At 37.8% G+C, this 26,215-nt stretch overlaps 1 protein-coding gene across 4 annotated transcripts in view; it reads right to left on the bottom strand.

The window, feature by feature from the left end:
- The window catches only part of LOC131059722 (uncharacterized), a 201,285-nt gene that overhangs the window by 133,891 nt on the left and 41,179 nt on the right, over positions 1-26,215 (bottom strand). For all 4 annotated transcript variants that reach the window (XM_057992747.2, XM_057992745.2, XM_057992746.2 and 1 more), the window contains exons 4-9: positions 11,068-11,090; positions 10,891-10,972; positions 10,175-10,323; positions 9,871-10,024; positions 9,670-9,777; positions 9,456-9,569 (exon numbers count right to left, since the gene is read on the bottom strand). In XM_057992747.2, coding sequence (XP_057848730.2) covers positions 9,456-9,569; positions 9,670-9,777; positions 9,871-10,024; positions 10,175-10,323; positions 10,891-10,972; positions 11,068-11,090 — 630 coding nt within the window. The remainder of the gene's footprint in view (positions 1-9,455; positions 9,570-9,669; positions 9,778-9,870; positions 10,025-10,174; positions 10,324-10,890; positions 10,973-11,067; positions 11,091-26,215) is intronic.

The raw sequence follows: 26,215 nt of genomic DNA, 5'->3' as shown, positions 1-26,215 counted from the left end.
ACAGGAGGTAGTGTCGAAACTTTTGCACCAAGTATACCATGCCCAATGTCTCCCTCTCTATAGTGCTATAGTTTCATTCAGCCTTGGAGAGTAGGTGGCTAGTTAAAAAAATGGGTGGTCTAGCCCTCCTGTGCTTGCCAGTGCCTGGGTGGTGCCAATGGCATAGTTGGAAGCATCTACATGTATGTGGAATTCCTTGTCCCAGTCAGGGCATGCTAGGATAGGCGCACTCCCAGCCTAGACTTCAGTTCCCTAGACACCTTCTCTTGCTCCATTCCCCACACGAACGGTTCACCCTTGTTAGTGCGTCCAACGGATATGACATCTGTGTGAAGCCCTTGATGAACCTCCAGTAATAGCCCACATGTTCGAGGAAGGATTTGACTCCTGCCACATCCTTCGGACTCTCCATCTTAACGATGACCCCCACCTTGTCCAGGCCTGTCTTCAATCCCTCCTTACAGACTATGTAACCACAAGCAGTTTGCCTTGCGGTACCATGAACTAACATTTCTTTGGGTTGAGAGCCAACTATGCCTTCCAAAACCTTTCCATGCATTCCCTCAATGCAATGAGGTGGGTCTCTTGTCCACTATAAGTAGACCAGTCATCTAGAAAAGCCTTAAAGTTGCCAATGGACATCTTGTCAAAAATGTGCAATATTATCCTCTAGAAGGTGGTTGGGGCATTGCACAGCACCAAACGGCATCCGATTGTAAGTGTACACTCCATCCTCCACCACGAACATGGTTTTTAGTTTGTCCTCAATAATGTTGATCTAGTTGTACCCGGAAAACCCATTCATGAATGAGTACATCTCATGGCCTACCACCTCCTCCAATATGCTATCCGTAAACAAGATTGGGAAGGGGTCTTTGATTGTGACCGCGTTAAGGCACCGAAAGTCCACACAAATCCCAATTTGATCCGCTTCCATCTTCAGAGATATCACGATCGATGAGACCCACTCACTTGTTTCTACTTTGAAAATGATGCCAGCTTCCAGCATATCTCAATTTCTTCTTGTACTTTAGCTATGTATTTTTTATTCATTCTATACAGGCTATTCCGTACGAGTTGTGCACCTGGTACAAGAGGTATCCTATGTACGCACAACTCCGGGGGTACCCCTTTAAGGTCCTTCTATGTCCATGCAAAGACATCCTTGTAATCCATGAAGATTCTAAATGATATTGCCTTGAGTACGGGGTCCCAGTTGTCCCCTACCAATATCACCTTCGGATTGTCTTGTTCCACTAGGTCAAAATTCTTTATGTTTGGTTCCTTGTACCTTATCTTATCCCTCTCGAACCAGTGAGCAGGCATTTCATCCACTCTCGCCACTCCCTCCTTGTACTCTATGTATTCCAAAGGGAAGTTGACCTTTTCTGTACCATATTCTTCGATCTCCCTAACAAATTCTTAAATTTCCCCAATCTACAACATGTTACACTCGGGGTGGAAAACTTCATAGTCCTCCATCTGCTAGTGAAATAGCCCATTGAGGGAGCTTGTCTCATCCTCCGAACAGCTACAAAGTTCCAACACCCCTTCATCATTGGTTTCCATTGTCCCTCCTTCCTCCGTCTCGGGCTCTCAATTCTTCGACTCTGAGTTCGATGCCAACTCCTGACTTACTACCTGACTCTGTAGGTCAATGGCGTACTTCCTCCGGTCACTCTCAATGGAGAGTGTATTCTTTTTCCAATTGTGATTTGCCTTTGCCATGATTAGCTAGCCTCTTCCAAGGAGGGCTCTGTACGCCGCCTTCTCCAGCGGAATGACGACAAAGTCGACAAAGAAATGTTGGATGCCAATGGTGACTTTATGTGCCATGAGCGTTCCAAGTGGTTGGATGTCATGCTAATCAACACCTACCAGATGGAAATTTGGTGGCCAGAGTGTTGGCTGGCCAAGCCCCTTCCATGTCTCCTCTGGTAGTACGTTCATGCCCGAGCCTCCGTCAACAATGATGTTTGTCAACCTGCATCCCATTATCTCCATCTTAACTACGGCCAGTTTCCTCCTGATGCTTACCATCAGCAACAGCAAATCAGTGGCCAAGTTGCCTGCTAGCTTCTCTATTGGCTTGTTAGGCTCCTGGTCGACTACATCCTCACCAACTACGTTGGTAATGGCCATATTTAGTTGCGACATGGTTTGCAAAAGGTCAAATACCTGTATGGATACAGTGGCCTACAACATTTGTTTCATGATAGTTTTTTCTGACTCCGACCACAATGGAGTACTGGCAGCTTCGCACAACACCCTTCTTTCCTCTACCATCACCCATTCAATGTCATCCTTAGCCTCCTGAAGTCTTTCCTTCTCCGTACGAGGGTCGAGATATACTGCTTTCTTTGTCTGCAATTTGGTAATCGCCAGTACCTCCTCATTTGGATCCTTCACATCCAGCATATGCACCCCTTTTTGCTTTGGGCAATCAAAGTCTTCGTGATATCTAGGTCCACACCATTTACACAGCAATCTCACGTTATTACTTTGGCCATTCTAACAATCTTGCGCGAAGTGACCCCACTCATTACAACTTTGGCATTGGATCATGGGTCTACCCTTCGTGTCATCCTATATTCGCCTTCGTGGGGTGTTGTTATTGCTATTATTGTTCCCTTGCCTATTGTTTCAATACCCTCCAGGAGATGCAGTAGAGTTGGCAGGTGGTTTTGGAGGTGTGGCCAGAGGGATTGTATGTTCCGGTTGAGCAAAGAGCACTTTTGTGCTTCTTGTTTTGAGATTGTACGAGCATTCCTTAATGGAATGTCCCAATACCTGATAGATATCGCAAAATGACTTCTTTGGGCAAGTAGCCTTTGTATGACCTTTTGCCTTGTAGTCGGTGCACCACAATTCTTTATTGTCCTTACTGCCCTCTTTCTTTGCCTTTAGCTCCTTCATCATTCACAGCATGTCTTTCAATAGGGCTTGTACGGTCTTAGATTCGCAATCGCTGCTTTCTCCAGTACTATGATCATCATTGGCCTTCTTCTTTCCTCGAGATGTTTTGTTCTCGCTTTTTATGTCCATCGCCCTATAAAGTAACTTTATTTAACGTAACTTTATTTAACTTTATAATTTAACATTATAAAGTAACTTTATTTAACTTTATGAATTAACATTATAAAGTTACTTTATAATTTAACTTATTATCTTCTTTTAACTTTATAACTTAAAATTATAAAGTTACTTTATGATTTTCATAACTTGCCATAAATAGTCACTTTATGATTTTCATAACTTGCCATAAATAGTCACTTTATGATTTTCATAACTTGCCATAAATAGTCACTTTAATGATATTTTGCTATTTTTAGCAAAAGAGATTTTCTATTTTTAGCAAAAAAGTGACTTAGCCATAAAATTGCATTATTTGCTCATAAAACAAGTCCACCAACTGACAATCTCTAGTGTATAAAGTCCTCCCGTGCCATGAATAATATCTCCTATCCACTGGATTTGCCTACGAAGATGGATAATAGGCAAATCTCACCATCTGAGTGATCATCTATGAAAGAAGGGACATTGCAAACTCCTTGAATTTTTGTTCTAGATCCTTCTTATCAAACCCATCAATAAGTCTCTGGCTGAAATCTGCTGAAATCTTCATAAGCGTCTACGAAACTATGCCCTTGTGTCACCATCCCATGAAACCACCACTCATGGGCATCCCTTTCTAGATGAAATGTGGCATATTTTATTGCGTCATTCTCAAACATGAGATTTCATCAAAAATATGGAAGTGTGGCATATTTTATCGTGTCATTCTCAAACGTGGGATTTCATGAGAAATATGGTTTTAGTTTCTGAATCCATGTAAGTATTGTGCATTTGTTAGAACCATCAAAAGTAGGAGTGAACAACTTGCCCAACATTCGCTGAAACTCCTAATTATGAGTACCTCCATCCTTCTTGGGCCTACTCCTCGATTTTAGTTGGCAAAAATAAATCAAAGACATATCAGCATGGAATTCATCTCCTAATGACTGGTGCTCACGCAAACGGTCCAAGTAACTCTCTCCATCATTCTATTGTCATCCATTCCCTTCTGAAATTTCTCCTCTTTTTAAAATATGGGCATCAAGGGTCTAGCTACTAATCCAATAACTGTTTTATTGTTGTTGTTAGATCTATTATTTTCAGAGTTACTTGCTTCCACATTATTGTTCTAATCAGCCCTAGGCATATTCATATATGTAACATCCGTGTCAATAAATTTGCCAACTGCTACTATCCTCTAACAAAGTCATTAAGTATTGGTTGCATATTATTCCCTTCATTTCGTCTTTCCATATTGGCCATGGGTGGTTCTACGTCTTTCTCAACATGTAAATCTATGAAAGGAAACTTTTCTTCTGAATTTTCCAAAAAATTAAATTGCCCTCATCTCATATTTCTCTAATAATACTTGTTAGATCTTTCACTAGGTTGCATATGAGACTATGAGTTATATTTCTACATCAAGTTGTCAAATTCCCAACAGGCTGCCAAGAAAACCAACTTTGATACAACTGTAAGTGACCATGATGCCAAAATCCTAGACTATTAGTGAATTGTGCCCACCAACACTAAAAGTGAGGTTTTCGTCTCATTAGAGCACCATTGTAGATGAACCCTCTTGTGGAGACATGGCTGCTGGCCCCACCATCTGATTTGAGTACACACCTATAGCATGGAGGAAAACCTGTCAAGGTTCAGCCATGGGCATCACAATGGGCATGGATGATGGATAAAATTGTTAAGAAGGTCTCTAAGTGGCAAGATAATCTTTTATCCATTGCAGGATGGTTTCAAGTTTGTCAAGAGGTATTTGCTTCTTTCTCTTCATATCTCTTCTTCCTAGCTAATTTGTTCTTCTTAGGTGGGGTAGCTTGAGAAGTTGTTAAGGGACTTCTTATGGTCTAATGGAAAATTTGGTAAGAAAAGGCACATTGTTGGTTGGGACATTTGTTGTAGACCCAAGAATAGGGTAGGTATGGGTTAGATAATCAGTGCTTGAAAGGGGTTTCTCTTGCTGTTATGTGGGTGCTTAAAGCCCTTGATGCTTGTGAGCCTTGGAGGGTTGTAATTAGGAACAATATTACTTATGGATTTCCTCAAAATAAACCTAATTGGAAAGATCTTGGCTATAATGTCCCCTCTCTAGTACACATTTTATGATGTTGTCGTTAGCCTATTTCTCCATGGTCCCATAGGCTAACTAGGACATTTAAGGGATCTTGAGGATATTTGGCCTAGGTAGTTTCAGTTCCGAGCGATTCTGATGTGTTTTCATGTGTTTTTGAGATACTATTTATAGTAAGTCAATTGGGCCAGGTCTAGAACGACAATGAACTCATTAATAATATCCTGATGATGATTGTTGTTGTTTTTAACTGGAGTTTTAATAATCGTTCGCGATTATTAATTTATTTATCAATAAAGTTAAATTAAATATTTAACTTTATTAATGTGGGAACTTAAGTAAAGGGAAAAGTTATTTAAAAATTAAAAGTTCCCTTTCACTTAAAGTACTTGGAGACTTGAATATTTAAAAATTAAAAGTTCCCTTTCACTTAAAGTACTTGGAGACTTGAATATTAAAAGTAAAGTGTTTCATTTATCCCGGAGACTTGAATGTTAAAAGTAAAGTGTTTCATTTATCCCACATTGGTTGGAGATGTGTGTGGGCTCTCTTGGAAAAGATATGAAAGACTCTTTAAGAGTTCTTTTTGGATATGCTGGATTGAATAAAAAATCTATGGTAATGTTTGGAGAGTTCATCTTCAAGAGCTTGGAGGACGAGCTCCCTCTTTGCTAACAATCTCTATGCTGTGGGAAGACACAGCCTGGGGATTCAATGGGGCAAGGTAAAATATTTGATTTTGCAAACAGCTGTGCATCTAGGAAGGGTTCAATTAGAGAAAGTGGAGGGCTGTGCCTGAGATTTAATTGCTGCTAGCTGAGCTACCCTAACTCATTGCTCAAGATCATCGATTTTAGAAGTTTGACTGCCGTACAGCTCTGATATCTACTTGGGAGGAGGTAGAACTGGTTTGTGACATTAATAGGAGTGCCATACATGCCTAAGAGCTGGTACAGAAGTGTCGTACAGTCCAGCAAAGGCTACAGAAGCAACATACAGGTCTGAGGGAAATAATCAGGGTTGTCGTACACGTTTGTGGACAGCACAAGGTGCCGTACAGGACTGAGACTTGCAGAAGTGGTTCCATACAAGGTATCAGCAGCTACAGAGTGCTGGACCAGTTGAATGAAGGCCGTGCCAGATCTGATATAAGTCTGTGACAGCGAATGTGGTATGCATTCGAACATATTTACTATTTGAGCATGATATGCATAACCAATGTAAACATTGTTTAGCAAATTAATGAAGTTTGAACAGAAAATATATAGTCTATGGTAGTTAGTGTTTGCATCAAAGTGGCTTGCTTCATCTTATTTGCTGATATTAGTTAGGACAGTTATTAGTCCATTGTGTGAGTTGGATTCAATAGCTATAACACAATTGCAACATTCTCAAAAAAAAATATAAAGACAACTAGCTATCTGAGGGCATCCATTACATTGGCCTTGCTGATTTGCTATTTGGTAGATTTAGCAATCATGTTGGTGTCATGCCCCGCCAACCTGAGGATAAAAGGGCCTTAGTGAAAGACAAGATCACAGCTCTTGTTCTTATAATTAAATTATTCTGTCAAAAGGTGTCTAACTTCTCATTTACCAAGTCAATTTCATATACATTTAAATCATTATGATCACCCCTGTTTTAGCATTCTATTGTATTGCTGCCAAGAAGGAATTATTTGTGTTTTGTTAATGTACTAATAAACTCATTCTTGACCAACTTCCCTATAAGCGTCGAAAACAAAGGCATACAACTAAAAGTTTGATCACTCAAGTCATATGTATAATAGTGATTCACAAGAGCAACAATTAAAAGTGATTCTAATGTAACAGTGACTAAATATAAATTAAGACAGCGATTAATATAAGACATGGGGTGAGCAAAGGCTGCGATTCTATATAAGATAAATGATAGTTATATATTTAGTTACGACAGCGATTAGTGAGTATAAAGCAGTCATTAATAAAGGACAGCAATTATTTGCTCTCAAAGGGTAGCGATCAAGAGACATGATCATTTAAATGGATACCTCTTTTCAAGGAAATGTGTCTCCTCAATTAGATATGAGGATATAAATGGAATAAGAAATTGGTATTCAAGACATCGATCAAGGAATTGAGATCTGACCTCAATAAGCAGTGAATATTTGAGATTATCAAGCAGTAATAATCAGAAATTATAAAGAAATAAGATATAGCAAACTATTATATTTCTGAAGTAATTGGTATGCTATATGTTTTATCCAATGTTTGTTAGTTTGTGAATTTAGTAAAGGACAGATTTACTTATTTAATAAACTTACCAATCCATCAAGAATCTTAGAATTAGTAATTGGTATGCTATATGTTGAATCCAATGTTTGTTAGTTTGTGAATTTAGTAAAGAATAGATTTATTTATTTGATCAACTTACCAATCCATCAGCAATCTTAGGATTAGTAATTATTCATTTGAATTTCATAAAGTAATCATATTAGGAATTGGCAAGGAAACAGATAGGGAGATGCAGGAGTACTGGTTCCCTCAATTAAGTAGATCACCCATTGAGTTGGATTGCTTGTGGGCCAAGGAGTCAGATTGACTTTGTTGGTTGTTTTGGTGCTCTTGGGCTTAGTTGTAAAGGACAGTCTCCCAGCGCCCTATTGTGCTTTCCCCTCAAGTTTCTAATATGGTTGGTTAATAGGAATAAGCTATAGTGTGCATGTTTACAATAGGAATCTTCATTCTCATTTTGTTTGATCTTAATTGATTATTTTCCTAGAAGCAATTGCTATTGTGTAATTCAGTGAAAGAATACTCTTGTAAATAAATTATATTATTTGAATAATTATTTTAATATTTTTTAGTAAAAATCAGGTATATACCAAAAGGGGACATTACAGTTGGGGGCACTATGGTGTTTGGATCTATTTGGAAGGCTTGGAAGAGGGCTAGGAAATATGTGGTGGATTGGGATGTTGAGAACATTAGTAAGGATTATTTTTGACCTTTTAGATCTGTGTGGTGGTCTGTTGAATTGGATGGTAAACCCCTTGCTTTACATAGAGGTTGTTCTGCTCACAAATAGTTTTTTAATGGCATCAAATCTTTTGGTCCTATTATAAATGGAGTTATTATGTGGGATGCACTCAAGACCAGATTTGATATTGCTGATACTTAGAAGAAAACTTATTCTTTAATTATTGCTACTTTGGCAATAAACCAGCTGGTATTGGAAAGGAATTATAGTATTGGCTTTTGGGATAACTTTTCTTGGTCTCATGGTGAAAAGCTTATGGGGGCCTATTAAGAATATATATGCAATGCTGCCTAATTTTGATAACTTCCACCTTCGCTTTCACTCTCTTTGGAGGGTACATGATCCCAAATCAAAATGGGTAACCAAGCTTGGTAAAATTTGGTCTATTTTGATAGAGCCTAAGAAGGCCTATCTTAGATAGTTTCTTATTATGAAAAAGTTGGTTGTGGGTGAATTTCTGAACTTCAAGCATAGTTTATGTCTTGTATGAGAGTTAAGGGAATCTATTGAGAATCTTCTTTTCTTAATGCTGTTATGCTAAATTAGAGTGGAACTGTTTCATACCTCTGGAATATGTGAATTGGTGTCCCTTCTCTTTCGCGGTTTGATGTCTTGATTGGTAGTATTGAAAACTCTACGATTAAGAATGGTAGACATTTCAATAGTTTGGTTGGTCCTATCAACAGAAATTTAATTGTAACTTTGACTTAATAGAAATTTGCAAGTTTTCCAAGATATAAACAGGACGGTTTCGGCCTTCTCAAAATAAATCAGTCTTTCTTATGTATATGCAGGGTATGTGAGCACATTGATTTATCTCAAGCTGAAATCAAGCATGCTATTGAAGTTCATTTTCTTAATGAAGGAAAACCTAAGGTGGGTGAAGATGCTACAAATAGTTCTGGTTCTTTAGTTGTTATTTCTGATCTTGGTGACCATGATAAGTTCCTATTCTGTTTTTCCAGAGTGGGGGATGAGAAAGTGCTTAAAGCACACAGTCATCAAACTCGCCAGAAAGATTAACTGGATCATTGAAGCTGAAGAGAAGGCCAAGAAGAAGTTGTATGCTTCTGAGTAGCTGTGTTTTTATATTGGGATTTGTTTTGTGGGAATTTGGAACCATAGTGCTCCATTTTATATATTTAAATTTTAAATAGATTATGTCATTTGGTACAATGCCATTTTTTGTAATTTTGGTACTATGATGGCAGTTTATGCCTAGTTACTGCTGTTAAAATTATGCTCGAAATTATACTTTGTTTCCAATATAATAAAAAAGTCAGAAAACATAGCTTACTTTGAAGACAAATCCAGAGAAGTGTGGATAATCAGGAAGAATTTGCCCCACATCACTCTCATGCCCACCAGGGTGTGTGGAATATTGGAGGAAGCTGTCCAAAAACAATTCAACCTGTAGTATACTGTGATGTTTAAATATGAAAGAAGGGACACAAATAAAAAAGGATCACCAACAAAAGTAAGCTAAATGCTACTATCAAAAACATTCTTACCCCAAAATTATTCATAGCACTGCCAAAGTACACAGGCGATAAATCCCCAGAGTGAATCTTTGCCACATCCAGAGGTGGAAAGAGCCCTTCAATCAACTCAATGTCCTCCTGCCAGGCAAACAGAAAAGCTAATAGCATTAAATAAATTCATCATTCAAGACATTTTCAAGCATGCATCAGAACTAACGATTGTTTTCTCACCATTAGCTGCTTATAAAGGTCAGAAGGAATTATGCTTGTAAGGGAAGAGTCATTGAAAGGTACAACTTTTACAGAAATTGCTTTACTTCCATGTTTAGAATCCCTTTGAAACAAATGTACATTCTTGCTAGTTACATGGTACAAACCCGTGAACCTGAAAGAAGGGCATATGACATCATTCCAGAAATACAAGCAAAACAGAGCATAAAACTTGCAAGCATCTATAAAATATGGAGATGTGCAATACATGTCTGTGCTCCTAGTTTCTTTGGAGATTCAATAGCTGTTCACACTCTTTTATTACCTATCACCAGAACCTATGGGCCAGCTAACTGGAGAGGTAGCAAGCCCGAATTCCTGTTCAATTTGATCAAGTAACTCAAGAGGTTCCAGTGCTGGACGGTCCATTTTATTTATAAATGTAAACACAGGAAGCCTCCTCATCCTGCACACCTGCCACATATTGGATAGTTAGCAAAGCCAAATCATTATGCATAATAAGAACAGTATAAATGAAACAAATAATATAATCATAGGAAAATTGGCTTAATAAATATGAAGACCTCACAAGCAGATTGACTGGAAATTTCAATTAAGCCGCATATTAAAACCAAGTGTTTAAAAGTGAAAATTTCCATTTTCAAATGTCAAAATTCAGTCTATGCCAAGAAACTTCCAAACAATTATGCTGCAATTTCTGAAGGGTAAGGATATTAAACAATACTATGATCATAACAAAGGGTAATAAAACTGTTTTGATGCTTGAATATAACACTTCTGGGGGATGGATATTGATCCTAAGGAGACCCTTGTGGAAGAAATGAATTTCCAAACTTGAACACACAACTGGGGCTATATGGACCATGTCACTAGCATTGCAAATCTTTATATGGTAAGGAGGTATGACAAAGCATATGAAATCCTGTGCAATTGAGGACAGAAAGATCAAAAGACTAAGCTGTTATCAATAACTATTCATCATGTAGGACAATCTGTACAGGAAATCTTTTTCTAACTTACCTCAAAAAGTTTCTTAGTTTGTGGCTCCAAACCCTTTCCTGCATCAACAAGCATCACTGCATTATCTGCTGCCACTAATGTCCTGGAAATTGTCAGTCACAATAAACCATAAGCAATAAAAAATGCAATAAGGAGAAACCAAAAAACCAGAGAATGCAATATTTTAACAGGACTCACCTAAATGTATCCTCCCCAAAATCCTGGCACAGAAAGGTAGAGCTGAGCAGTTAAAAAGCAGACCAACTGATAAAAAGATTCTAATTATAGATACTGGAACATAGCTTTTTAAAGATATCACCAAACTATGTTCGTCATTTTTCCATCTTATAATGTACATTTATACAAAATGAGAGCAATTCTGGAAAGAACATACTTGTTGGAAAACAATATGAGGACATATACAATAAGGACTTAATTACCATGCAGCAGGTTTGACTAAATTTTGTATGTTTTTCCATATCAGAGCTTCAACCATCTATTTTCAGGTAGAAATTGACTTCAATCATGCAAACATACTAAGAGAGTTGTTCTAGATGTTGTTTTGTACTTTTACCTTTTTCAAAAAAAAAATAATCTAATTTGTTTTTGGAAAAGGTTAAATTACAAGAATATATGTTAGAAAAAAAAGATTTACAATGGGAGTTGCCTCAAACAAAACAGGTTGGGCATGCATATAGCCTAAAGACAGTGAGATCAGTGTTTAAGTATCAATCACCCCAGTTGTGACTGATTTTCAAGTCCGGTTTCCTCTCCTTTGGTCTCAACATCATAACAACATGAGGAGGCAATCTGTTTATGTCTACTCCAGGAAAGCCCAAAATTATGGCCCATAATTATGATCCCAAAACAATTGTGGAACACAACAAAATCTGAGTCGGTGCAATACTTGTCCCACACATGTCCAACACTGGGCTGGACATTCACTATCTTCATGAATTACAATGGTTACTTGTAAGGAAATCGGTGGATATAGACAACTTGAAGCTTAAAGCTTATACAAAAGCAAAAATATCAAAACACATTTGCAGCATATTGTTTTAAACTTTTAACCTCAGAAGACATCAAAATATTGATTGAGTTTTTTTGACAAAAGCATTGCAATAGTAGACATGAGGTTTTCACAGTTACGAAAATGTGTGAGAGCATTTCTCAAAAAAATTAAGTGAATTTAGTTTGTATCAACATTTGAGAAAAGATTGTTGTTGAAAGAAACTAAATTCACAAAAAAAAAAATTATGAAATTTTCTCAATCAAAAGCATTTCAGTTTTCAACAGCATTTACCACGCATGATAAAATGTGACCAGTAAGAGGGTATGGACCACTTCAATTAGTAAAGTTGCCAGATTTCCAAGCAGCAGAGGAAGATGCTTGACTTTAAGAGAGTTCTTGACAGTCTCTTTGATATTGGCATTTGTTGAGCTTCCTGCCTAGGTTGCTAGAGATTTTCAATGGTGATAATTCCGCATGCTCCTTTATGACTTCCAAAATTTTCCTTCTAGCAGATTCTCGGAGAAGCCTACCATTGATAGCTTCCAACAAGTTTTTGTTGAGAAATTTTCAATCTCTGTCCAATGAATTAACATTAAAGATTTGTTCTCAAGTTATGACATCAATTGGTGATATACCAAGCTTGGACTACTGCAATATGAAAATCTAAAATTTGTATGCAAATCCGAAATTAAGTAATCTTAATGTTTAATTACCATGATAAGATCCATCTTCTTTATGATGATAAAAATCAACCAACATAAAATGCTTAACAGTAATAAATAAAAGACAATATCACCATAAGATAGCAGCAAAGAGGCACAAATCAGCAACATAAAAGCATCACATGACACGGGATATGTATGGAGAAACCCTTACGAGAAAAAACTCTACCAAGAAGAAAGGCCAAGTATTCATTATCTTTAAAACAAGATTATCATTTGTCACATACTTCCATTCTCCTCTTTGCCTCCAACATGGCAACACATGTGTACCTATGAACAACCTTGTTGTGCTTTGCACTGCACACCCCGTCATTTGACGAAGACCCCCTCTTTGCCCGTGTAGGATAGAGAGGCTCCTCCCGTGGTCAAGCGTCTGAAATCCCGAGATTCAGGTTGGACCAAGCAAAATACCCGAACTCCATCAAAAGAGAAGTCGCCCATTTTCCTGTGAATGCTCGAAAAAGGATATCAAGCTCACAAAATCGGCTTAAAGTGCCGAAATGCTAAGTTTGCAAGTTCGCAAAATCCCCTCATTGGCCGAAAAATCACAGAAAGAAGACATATTCGCCCGAAGAAGGTGAAAAGACTGAAAGTTAAATCTCGCGAAAAGCTTCTTTTAGCCGAAAGGCTTTACATTCAAAATCGTGTTATTCTCCCATATTGCCCGAAAATCTAAAAGCTCAAAAATCGCACATTAAGCCTCTTTTGGCCAAAATTCAAAGAAAAATTGGCAAATCAGCCTCCCAAGCTGAAGTAGGAGATAAAGTTCGCAAAGGGGCCCTATGGGCCGAAAATAGACGAAATCTCACAAAATAACCATAAGGCCTGAAAACAACGAGGGCTTGCAAAGTCAGCTTGTAGGCCAAAAACCAAAAAAAGGAAGAGTTAAGTTCGCATTTTAACTTCATTTGGCCGAAAGTAGAAGAAAACTTGCCAAATCGGCTAGTGAGCTGAAAATAACAGAAGGAAGACATACATGCGAAGAGAATGAAAGGGCTGAAAACTCAAACTCACAAATTCGGCCTTTAAGCCGAAAATTAGAAAACGAAATTAAGTCACGCATTTCTAAAATCGCCAAAGTAGGAAGGGCATTTTAAGGCAAAATCCTCCATTTGGCCCATGTTTCAAGAAATGTAAAATCACGAGGGCGCTTGATGGAAAATCGCGGAGTTCAGCCTAGTCGCCTGAAGCTTGATTCAAAGGCTTCAAAGTCCAAAATCGCTAAAGCTTACAATTTCGGCCTTTAGACCCGCATTGCAAGGCTAAAAAGATCGGCCCAACATGCCGAAAATAAAGGACCGAAATTTGCGCAAACCATCTCAAATGCTGAAAGGGAGGAAATCGCACATTCTAGCCATTTAGGCCAAAAACCACTTAAAAGCTTTCAAATCGGTCTCTAGGGCCGAAAAACACAAAGGCCCCTGAAAAATCGCGATTCGCCCATAGGCCCGTGTTTGACAGAAGATAAACAAAGATGACAAGTTCGCGCGATAATTTCAATAGGCCGAAAATCATAAAGCCAAAGCTTGCCAAAGTATTTGAAGAGCACACGGTTATACTGAGAGGGGGGGGGGTGAATCAGTATAACAACAAATTTTACCAATTTAAACTCTTTCAACTTCAATCACAATTATATAGCTTATCTCATTAACATATTCATTGCATACCAACATTCATATGTGATCTAACTAATATGAACACAAGTAGAACACAAGATATATACGTGGAAACCCTTACGGGAGAAAACCACGGCAATAATGCTTTTATATAAATCTTCTTTTACAATATTTGTAGGCACCAGCCTACTAGAGGCACCAACCCCTAACTCTGTTTGTGAGCACCAACTCACTGGAAGCACCAACTCCCCAATCTGATTGCGTGAGCACCAACCCACTGGAAGCACCAACTCCCCAACCTGATTTTGTGAGCACCAACCCACTGGAAGCACTAAATTCCTAATTTGAATTAGTGAGCACCAACCCACTTGATATAAACATGAATTTCCACCTTAACAATGTTGCTCTCTCAACTGATGATGGACACTTAATTTCTTTCTTCAAACTGCTATGATGAACAACAAATCTGTTACACAACTGATTACAATATCTTCACTAAACTCATATAAATCTGCTATAATATCTTCCTCAAATCTGCTACAATTCTGCTCTCACATCTCTTTCAGATCAGACAATAATTCTGATATATATATCTGCACATTAATTTACTTTAAATCTGTACTATAATCTCCTCATAAAATCTGATAATAATTCCTTCAGTTTTTGTCCACAGGTCTGCTCTTTACCTTCTCTTATATCTGCATCCCAACTCCTTTAGTAATCTTCTTTTAATCCTTCAATTGCATATCTGAATAGATATTAAAATATCTATTCCTTACGTACTTTCCACTACTACTCTCTTTTCCTTTTTTTTCACATTTCTTTATTCACTCCATACTCCACACAACTTCCTTTTTCTGATTTTATATTCTCATAATTTTACTCGACACTCAACGCACGTACAGCTCAAGGATCTTCTGTTTTTTCGATACTCTACACTCACTTCAACACCGATTTAATATGGCATATATATCTTTTGTTATGCCCCTTCACAAAGGGATGTGTCCCTTGATTTTAAATATAACCTTTTACAAGCCGTGATTTTCACAATGAAGAGTCACTTTTCTTAGAAGCCGTTTTAACATGGACAGCTCTTATTGCTCCTTTTTGGAGATGTCACAAATTAATTGAAACTTTTCATATTAACCATTTATTACCAATCTCACCCTTTCATCATATATTTATCAGATTCGTTAATATTTGTAGTTGACTTTTATTACACGAATCATATTATAATCGACTTCATAAAATTCTTTGTCATATCGTATCATTTCATTAAGATATAATCTTTAACACGTATTTGATTTGAAATAACCAAATCACATCCCTGCCTTACGTTCTGTCATGTAATACGTAACATGTGGCTGCTATCACAACTGTATTATTAACTCTCCAATGTATTGTTTTGTGACATGTCCTCTGTCTTAATACGAACCACATCTTCAATTATTTCATAGTCACTCTATTTGCTGTGTATACACTTTGCCATGCTGCGTAATGTTTCCATTTTCACCATATCGACTACTTATACTATTGAATTCTTTGGCCACTATATTTTCATTTCATTTTGTCTTCAATAGATCGCTGCCATCACAACAAGTGTGCATCTTCTGATAATTTATAATGTTGATTTGATATTTGCCACGTATTCACCTTTATTTCAGACTGAATGAATTGACCACTGCTTTATACGTGGGATTATTTTGCCTTTTAGTGGGGAATAAGGAGGTGGGCCCTACAAATCTTGTCTTATATATAGCTGCCACTTTTGAGAATATTTGACTTATTTAAATCTTTTGTTGCCTTATTACTACCCTTGCCGTCATTGATTTGTATAGTGTTACAATACCTTAATACTTTTAATAATCATATGCCAATATTAATTTTTTGTCTTATTCACTTGCTGGGTCCCACGTTTTGTCTTATTCTCTGACCTTCTGTCTTTACCAAGATCTCTGACCATATAATCATAAGGATTGAGTCGCTTCCTTAACACATGTTCGGGTGTCTTCATACTTTTTAGTCGATGTCTTGCATAGCATATTTGATTAATATGAATCACATCCTGTCCTCAATGTTGTTTACTGTTTGCTGTATATAGTTAATAGGATTAACTACTGACCAAAGTATCATATAGAGATTACTTTAATCACTGTCTTCCTTAATTCGATTTGCTCCATAACTGCGTCTATATTTGATAAGATTGCAATGTTTAATGTGTCTTCCTCTGTCCAAGAGCATTTTGTGTACAAGTAGCAGCACGAATGATGATCTATGTTTGCATGCATGGACCTCTTGTATAAGTTAACAATCATCTAAGCTTCATCCAATATGTTCATCATCCTCCAAATTCCTTTGACATCAATGACAACATTTCTATCAAGTATAGGTAGGCCGAAAATGATAAAGAATATCCAAATCGCGCCAAACCTAGAACCGTTCATCCCGACTTCGCAGAATGGTCTAAAAGGCCGAAAGGCTTTGAGGTCGCACGTTTTCCTTTAAATGGCCGAGCTCACGAATTCAATATGGAGGTGTCCAAGAGCATTTTGTGTACAAGTAGCAGCACGAATGATGATCTATGTTTGCATGCATGGACCTCTTGTATAAGTTAACAATCATCTAAGCTTCATCCAATATGTTCATCATCCTCCAAATTCCTTTGACATCAATGACAACATTTCTATCAAGTATAGGTAGGCCGAAAATGATAAAGAATATCCAAATCGCGCCAAACCTAGAACCGTTCATCCCGACTTCGCAGAATGGTCTAAAAGGCCGAAAGGCTTTGAGGTCGCACATTTTCCTTTAAATGGCCGAGCTCACGAATTCAATATGGAGGTGTTTAAGTAAAAAAATCGTGCAAACCATTAGGGCTGGGAGAACGAAAATCACGCAAACATGTTCATTTAGCCAAAAATTTCAAAAGCCTAAGTTCACATTTCGGCTCAATAAGCCTAAATTCATAGAGAGAGTTAAAATTGCGCGAGAGAGAACTAAACGGACGAATTCCCAAAGCAAAAAAAGGGTCGTTCATTTCAACTAAAATTGTCGAGTTTTATAAAGGGGAAAGTTTTAAAGTTTGGCTATTTCATTAAAATTGTAAAGCGAAATGTAAGTCTTGCTTTTTTCTCCAGAGACCGAATTTCACAAGGGTGGTGTTTAAATGGAAAGCCAAAATCTCACATTTTAGGTGAAGCATTCGAAATTGGATAGCTTTTTAAAAAAGGCTTAAACTTAACATCTCGCAATTCACCTCTTGGGCCTGAATTTCGTCTAAGTTGGAGAGTGAATCAAGATGAAGGATCGGATTTCACATCTGAAGAGGGACATTTAGAAGATACATTTCACAAAGAGCTTCTCAATCCCGAACTCCACCGAAACGAAGCCAGTCGTTAAATAAATTTAATATTTGTCAAATTAATTTTATTATTTTTTTCAAATTGATTGATTAAAGGTGAAATTGATTGTTTGCAGATCAACGACATCAAGGAGACCTTGATCGCGATCGACGCCAAAAAAGGAAATGCAGGACCGCACCATAGTGTTAGTTTTTAGTAATCAAATAAGCTTTAAGGAACAGAAAATCAAGATGCAAGATAAACAACCACAAAATCAACATGACACACAAATACCCTGGGAAAACCTCCCCCCTGAAGGTGAAAAACCCAGCAATAATTATCTCAATTAGATCAATCACAGTAGCCCAATTACAGTATTCTTATGCTAGAACAGACTTATCTGAAGTGCTACAACTTGATAATCCTTCAAATGCAGGTCACTGTCACTGTAACTTCATTCAACAGCACTGAAAGGTGTTCGCTGTCCCTGAATGATGTTTATGCAGTCATGTATAATGTTCGCTTAGTCTGAAAGATGAATTGCCAGTCTTAGACAGAATTCGCTTGAAGGAAACACCAGTTCACATGCTAATGTTGCTGATTAGAGACATGAGGTGGATCGCTATCTTAACTAGCAGATATACTTTGCTGAGGATGATTCGCTAGCTTGCTGGTAATGTGCAGAGGTAATTCGCATATTAAAGGATAGATGATCCACTGAAGAATGATTGTATTAAATGAATTACATTGTCTTGAATATATAGGCGATACAACTAATTTATTTTGTCTTAGTCGGCTATAGCAACCTTGGTACCAAACAATACAATAAGTTCGGATTACATTGCAAGTTACATGAATAGGTCTTGACCTATCATGCCATTACACGCTACATTAGTATTGCCCTAGCATGTTACCCTTAGTTTATGTGCCCAAGTAGGACCAATCTCATATGGCCACAAGTTACATTAAATTATTACAATATATTATTTATAATGTTAATTTAAATAATCCGATTCTAGCTATTGATTTCAACACATAGAGCTCAAGACGAAGCATGGAGAAGCACGCCACCACCTGGACAACAAGTTGAAGTCCACTAGCCAGACCGAAGACAAAGAACACTCAGAATGCTACAAAATATGCATTCTCAAAAACGTACAGCTGGAATTAATTCTAGAAAATCAGTTGCAAAACTGAATTGTTTAATGTAAAGCTGCCTGTGGGTCCTGCTCAAGATATTTTGAAACAAAGGGGACACAGGCCAATTATGTTCAACTACCAAGAGGACCAAATTAATGCCAAACAGTTGTAGGCAGTTGAGATAGTGGTTGGGGGGATAACTGAGAATTGAGTAGGCATGGGTTAAAGCTGCCATGCTTCTGGAAGGCAGATTGCAACCCTTGGATGCAGTCAATCCTAGCCTCTGATTCAGTATGTAAATTCTATAAAAGGCAGAGGCCTTTCTTTTGTAAAGGGTTAGATTATTGTTAGATTTTTTAGGCAGTTAGGCTGTTAGATTTCAGTTAGAATAGGTTAGAGTTTTGTAGAAGGTTAAATTTTAGGAGTAGCATAGAAATGCTGCAGAAATTGTTGTAATAGGCAGCTAGAATAAATATAATGGACATTGATTTGGTGTTTATCATCTTGGTTTTAGTCTGTTTGCATGGTTTCTTTCAGCAATTTAGATAGATCTTTCTTTTTGGGTGTGCAGGTATTTGATGGATTCAAGTTCATACCATTGAGGATATACTGATTGTGTGTCCTTGTGTATGGTTAGTCTGAGCCTTTAATTGCATTTAGTTCACTTGCAGGTGTCTGTTTGAGTTGTGCCAGAATTGGGTGCTTAGCTATGCTCCTGCAGTCTGAAAATCTTTCAAGTCCCCTTAAAGATTGCACTGCTCCTACGAGGTTGTGAGTTATTCTGGCCAAGCAAGGATTGGTTATGTTGAATCCGTCTACCCGCATACCAGTCTTATTAATTTTAGGTTTCCTAAACCCTTCTCTTTTGCTTTTATTTTGCAATCTTAAAATGCAGACCAGCTTGTTGCAAAATGTAAGACCACTTGTGCTCCCAACAAAAAACACATCGACCGTTGAGTTATCCCGTAGTCAAGAACTGACATTTGGAACCTTGAGGTTGTCCCCTTTGATCGATTAAAAACAGCATTAGGGCTTCCTTATACAAGAGAGGATAGGATACTCGGTGAGTAAATTCTATTCTACGTTGGCCGGATAGAGTCGTAGCAATGCGACTTTAGACACATCAACAAACCTCTTTAGTGCTCAAACCTTTTCCTTCTTAAGTTCTTGTACCTGTTGTATAACTTTACTTTCAACTAGTCCACCCTTTTTCCACATCCAAGGAGCTGAATTTATAGAGTTTAGAAAGGTCTTATGCATCAAACTTGGCACCCATAACTTCATTCCAAAAGCCTCGTCCTTTGATTTGGCTTCTAGGAATGTGTAAGGACAGCTCCAAAAACTTTCCCTCCAACCTAGGCACCCAAACTTGAAAATGAAACTATTAAAGTTTTTATTGTATTATTTAATGGTCATATAGTTGTTTTTAGTTATTTAGTTAGTTTCTATTTTTGCGTTATGTTCATGATTGTTTCTTATAGAAACATCGTTATGTAATCTATTATTTAAGGAGTCTTTTGTCTCCTTGTTAATACATGCAATTACCATTTCATGGTATCTGATTTTTCATTAAAAATTGGAGTTTTTTTTGCAGAGGTCAAATTCTTTAAGGAAAAATTTGAAGGGTTTGCAGTAGCTTGAAATCTCAAATTTCAAAATCGAAGTTTTTTTCCTGAAGATTTGTGGGCAGATTTTCTTCTTGAAAATCGTGTCGTTCTTCACAGCAAAATCGCAAGTTTTTCATTGACAAACCACACCAATTTTTAGTCGACAAATCGTGCAACCTGTTTTTTCTTCATTGGGTATTTTATGAAACATTGCGTGGAAAAATGGTACGGGTCTTTGACAACTAAGAAAAAAAATCGTGGAGTTTTGTAGGTTATTTTTGTTCAAAACTCTGCAACGAGTTGCAAATGTGTTGTCTCTTCCGTGGGCTTGTTTTCTTCACACGACCTGCAAAATTGTTTTTCCTACTCGCGATTTCCTTCTCAGCAGCAAAGGGTCTGCAATTTTTTATGGGTTTGCAGATCATCTTTCTACCAACATGCTAGGGCTTTTTTCAGACGTGTATGGCATGACATTTTGTTTTCTAAAGTTGCTTGAAGGGTTTGATGTGTTGTCTCTTCCGTGGGCTTGTTTTCTTCACATGACCTATAGATTTGTTTTTCCTACTCGCGATTTCCTTCTCAGCAGCAAAGGGTCTGCAATTTTATATGGGTTTGCAGATCATCTTTCTACCAACATGCTAGGGCTTTTTTCAGACGTGTATGGCATGACATTTTGTTTTCTAAAGTTGCTTGAAGGGTTTCTAGGTTTTTTGCATGTTTTTCCTTCTGATAAAAAAATTGTGGGTCTTCAGCATCTGACCTAGGGTTTCGTGGGTTTGAACAGTAACCAAGGAGGTTTCTACTTGGGTTTCCAACACCCTATGCAAAAAAGAATTGTGATAAAATCAGGTCTTTTGCCTTGGGATCAGTGCCTCAAAATTTGTGCTAGTTTTTTGACTAAATTTTAATTAGAAAAATCAACTTTATTTTCAAAAGTGTGCTGTTGCAAGTTGTTTTACCTTGTTTTTTGTGCATCAAAAAGCGGGGGGGGGGGGGGGGGTGGCATCATTGACCAACATTATGTTGGAACATAATCAATGCTTCAACGGTAAATAATTACAACACGTGGAAACAATGCATGCTCACATGCTTTGAGTACCAGTGTCTAGATGAAATTGTTTTGGGTACTATTGTGACGTATTCACACATCGCCCCATTGCAAATGGGGACCCCCACTTTTTTCGCTTTCTAGGTTAGTTGTCTTAGCTTAGCTGTTGTTAGCGGTAAGGTATTTTGCTATTAGCCTTTCGTTTGAAGAAGTGCACTTTCTCAAGTGGCTAGGTAATGGTAGAGCCATTTCTCCCTCCTTGGGTTGGAAAGATGTCGAGCGATGTCAATTTGAGCCTAGTAGGTAAGGAAGGTCAGCTGGACAAAATTTGATAAGTATGGGAAAATTTCCTTTGCTCTTCCATGGAATGGGGTGTCAAGTCAAGTGCCGATTTGAGCTTGACAAGCAAGAAGCTTTGAGGGATGCTCACAAATTGCAATGTGAAGCCTTGGTCGAGCAACAAGTTTGATCTGCCTGGCCTAATGCAAAATTTGACTAAGTATGAGAAATTTTCCATTGCTCCCTCTTAGGAGCAAATTTCACTTCCTTTGCTCCTTAGGAGTGAATTTCACTTCCTTTGCTATTGTGACTCCTAGCATGACTCCCATTGCATTCTAGAGGCCTAAAATGGATGCATTGAATCCAATTGAAAGGATAAACTAATGAAGAAGTTGATAGAAGAGCAAAATTTAGCTTATGCAAAAATTTCCATTGCTCCTTCCTAGGAGCGAAATTCATTTCCTTTGCTCATTCATAGGAGCGAAGTCATCTCCAAGACATCTAGTGAAGGTGATTTAATGACTTTTGCACATGAGGATAAAAAACTCAAGGGATGAGTTGATGGAGTGGAGAGAGAGGATGAAAATTTGGCTGTGTGAAATAATTTCCATTGCTCCCCTTTAGGAGCAAAATGGGCTTCCTTTGCTCCTTCTCAGAAGCGAAATCACCTTCCTTTGCTCCTTCATGAGAGCGAAAAACCCTCCTAGGCAATTTTAATGATCATTTGAAGCATTTCACATAAGAAAGGCGATAAACTTAAGGCATGAGAGGGTAAAATTGATCAAATCTACCCAAGTGGGTTGAGTTTGATTTGACTTCCATTGGTCATCATTTGAAGCGAATGTCACTTCCTTTGCCTTCATGTTGGAGCGATTTCCATTGCCATCACCTTGGAGCGAATTCTTATTCCATTGGTCCCTTCTAGAAGCGAAAATTACTTCCATTGTTCCACTACAGGAGCAAACCTCCTCCATTTGCACTAAAAAAGTCTGAAATTCTTCTTTTAGTATGATGGGGGGTGTATTGATTTAGTTAATTTTGTTATTTCATCAATATGATTCAAAATGTTTTCTTTTTCAAGTCTAATTAGAGAGTCAAAGCGAGGAGTGAGGAAACACATTCAAGACTACATCGATATGGAACATAACAGAAGGCAAGCATGATATTCAAGAAGAAAGATTTCATTGGCAAGCACAATGATACCAAGAAGGTGACTACACAAGAAGAATTCACTTATATAAGAACATGATCCACACATCCAAGGATGTGGATGAAAGAATCAACAACATGAAGGGAATCACAAAGAAAGAATTTCAAAGGAGAGAAGAAGCAGCTATGACATCAAGGGCTCATTCTAAGGCAATGTCAGGATTCAAGACTAAAAGGGAGTCAACATCTACACCTTGCACCTTCATGGCTTTCAACATTGAGATATTCAAGAGGATAGTTTCAGAAGAGTTAATCAAAGTTAGAAGATCATCTTGAACAACATGATATAATTCAGAAACACGCTTTCATCATTATCACTGTTGAGCAAGTGACTAATGTTGAGTACCAAGGGATATTGCTTGCGATGAGATATGAGGTCTACAAGTGCAAATTGAGGTGGCACCCCAGTCACTACTCCACCAATCAAAGGAGGTCCTACATCAACATCTCTTGATTCAATGAACCTGACTCGTCCATGAGGGCATAAACTCCAATGTACCTACCACCGTTTTCTATTGGTTTACATTCAGCATTGAACCTAAATGTAATTTTCTCATTGGCCGGAGGGAGTTGTCTTAACAAACCCTAATTAGGGTTTCTATCTTGTAATCTTGGCCATTAATGGGGTTTAATCCTAGCCATTCATTGTAATGAGCTCTCTATATAAAGCTCAAGCTCTTCATTTGTAAAAGGGTTAATAGTTAAGAGTCAATAATGAATAGCAAATAGGCAATAGTTGAGAACTAGTAATAGTTAGAAGTTGATTAGGAGGAATTGTTGTTAAGACTTGTAAATGGAGATACTCTTTTCATTGAACTTATGGAGAAATGTGTTATTTCAACAAGTCTCAAGGTTTCTACTTCTCATTTACTTTCATGTTGATTAGATTGAATGGAGGAAATTGTTGAATGCATTTGTGTGGAATCCATTCAATCCATACCACTGGCCTCTTGCTGATTGTAAGTGTGCCTTGCATGGTCAACTAGAATTATACATCCATTGTTTACGCATTAACTTGAATGGTAATCAATGTTTAATGATAATGATTTGAACATCTTTGAATTACACCTTAGAAGATTGCACTAAGCTTGTGTCAAACTGTTCGGTTTGATGGTGAGACCTTGCCCAATAGGATTCCATCGAATCATTCACTCTTCACTTGCATTATTAGTAGCGTAGTCTTCTTAAACCCATCTCTTTTGCCTTTTTTAAATTCTCCACGCAAGTAATTAGAATCTAAGTTCCAGCAATTCAAGTATTCGATGTAAGTCCCCTTGTGATTCTAGCATTATCACATCAAACCATTGACCTTATCCACACGCCGTGACCCGACATTAGGAACCTTGGAATCTTCCAATTGATCACATAGTTTAGCATTTGGGAAGATTTTGTTCAAGAAAGGATAAGATACCTTGGTATTTTATTTTGTGTTTGATTGTGTATTAAAAACACATCGACAGGTACGACTCCTCGTCCCATGGTGGCGGGAAAAGACCAGGACAAGTTGGATAAGCGCAATCACAAAGCGGTGATGCTCATTAAATTGTCAATCACCAATGACATGCTTCCACAAGTGTTGTCTGGCAAGACAGCTTCGAAGATTTGGATACATCTGAAGGATCTCCATGAAACGTCAAACAACAGCCAAGCATTCTTTCTGAAGAATATGTTGTTTTCAATCATGATGGACAATACGATGTCTCTACAAGATCATCTTACAAAGCTCAAGGATATTCGCAATCAACTAGAGGCAATTGGTCACAAGATGGAAGAAGAGGATATGGTGGTAATCACACTCAAAAGTTTACCACGATCTTACAAACACTTCGTTGAAATGCTCAACATTACATCCACGAATGTTGACTTGAAGTTTCTTGACTTGTGCAACAAGCTCCTACAGCAGGATAAATGGAAATAGCAGTTTGGGAGTAGCAGCGACTCACCCACTGCAGAACAAGCATTTACTACCAACGCCAAGGATAAAGGCAAAAACAAAGGCAAGTCCTTTCAACCAAAGGGGCAAAGCAAACCTGTAGAAAGCTCCAAGAAAGTTTTCACATGTCACTATTGTGCTAAGCTTGGCCACATGAAGAAACAGTGCAGAAAATATTTGACTAATGAATCCAACCAGGGAGGGTCTTAGCATAAGGCCCATGTTGTAGAGCACACTGAGTAGGAGTCTTCCTTTTACGCATTTATGGCCAAAAGACCGACAGACCAAGTTAAATCTTCTGCCTGGTACATGAATTCTGCAACTTCTCAGCATTTCACACACAAAAGAGATTGCTTCACGCAGTACACGGCTTGTTCCAATTTAGTGATCTTTGGAGGAGGTGAAGAGTATATGGTTGTCAGCAAGGGCAACGTTTAGATTACATCTAGTAAAAAAAATCTCATATTTCTCAACATGTACGATGTTCCAGGCATGGAGCTCAATCTGCTTTCTGTTAGTCAGATGATGTGACATTGTCTGAAGTTGGATGTCATCTTTCGTGCACACAAGTGCCACATTATTGATAAGAAGTCCAAGAAGACAATTGTAGTTGGCCTCGAAGATCATGTATTGTACAAACTGGTTGATACTAGAGAGTCTCAAAAGATTGCAATGGCTACAAAGAGTTCTTCCATAAGCACTCTTTGGCATCAGTGGTATGAGCATCTCAATCTATTATATCTTTCTCAGTTGGCTCAAGAGAATCTGGTAGAAGGCTTACCTGAGATTCAGCAACAAACACATGGTGTGAGCAGAGCTTGCCAAGCAAGTGTTGTGACATTTTCACACATCGTCCCATTGCAAATGGGGACCTGTTGGTGTACATTTTATCATATCCCGAACATTAGAATAAAATATCCAAGGATACTCTACCCTCTCTTGAACAAAATCACTACATATGCCAAGATTGCAAAGAAAGACAACACGGCGACTCCAAGGTTTATATGTGCAAACGAGCGACTTTATGTTGGATAGCTTCCTTGGTTATGTATGCTGAAATACAAGGGGGACTTACGTTCAACTGATGCTGATCACAAGCTAGGACTTAGACGAATTTGGCAATAACTGCTCTCTTTTTTCTAATTTTAAGTTTTGGACTTCAAAAAAAGGATAAAAAGGATAAAAAGGATGAGGGTTTAGAATTTTTATGCTAGTCCTTGTTGGCGGTAATATTGTACGGGAATAAACAGTAATTAATTAGGTAGTACTTTGTTAGTAATGTAACCGAGGGTTGGTAGTTACGGGTGCAATGGTTGTCCCTCGCACCCCCTCAGTACCTTTATATACCATGTAAGGTAACTTATCAAGAACACGATTATGAATGGAAATAGTATCTTTTATGTTAGCTTGATATTATCATCTAGTATCTATGGCATTAC

This window comes from Cryptomeria japonica, chromosome 3 (assembly GCF_030272615.1).
Source record: "Cryptomeria japonica chromosome 3, Sugi_1.0, whole genome shotgun sequence".
Lineage (NCBI taxonomy): Eukaryota > Viridiplantae > Streptophyta > Pinopsida > Cupressales > Cupressaceae > Cryptomeria > Cryptomeria japonica.
Note: the sequence above shows the minus strand (reverse complement) of the source record. Positions and strands in the feature narration are given on the sequence as shown.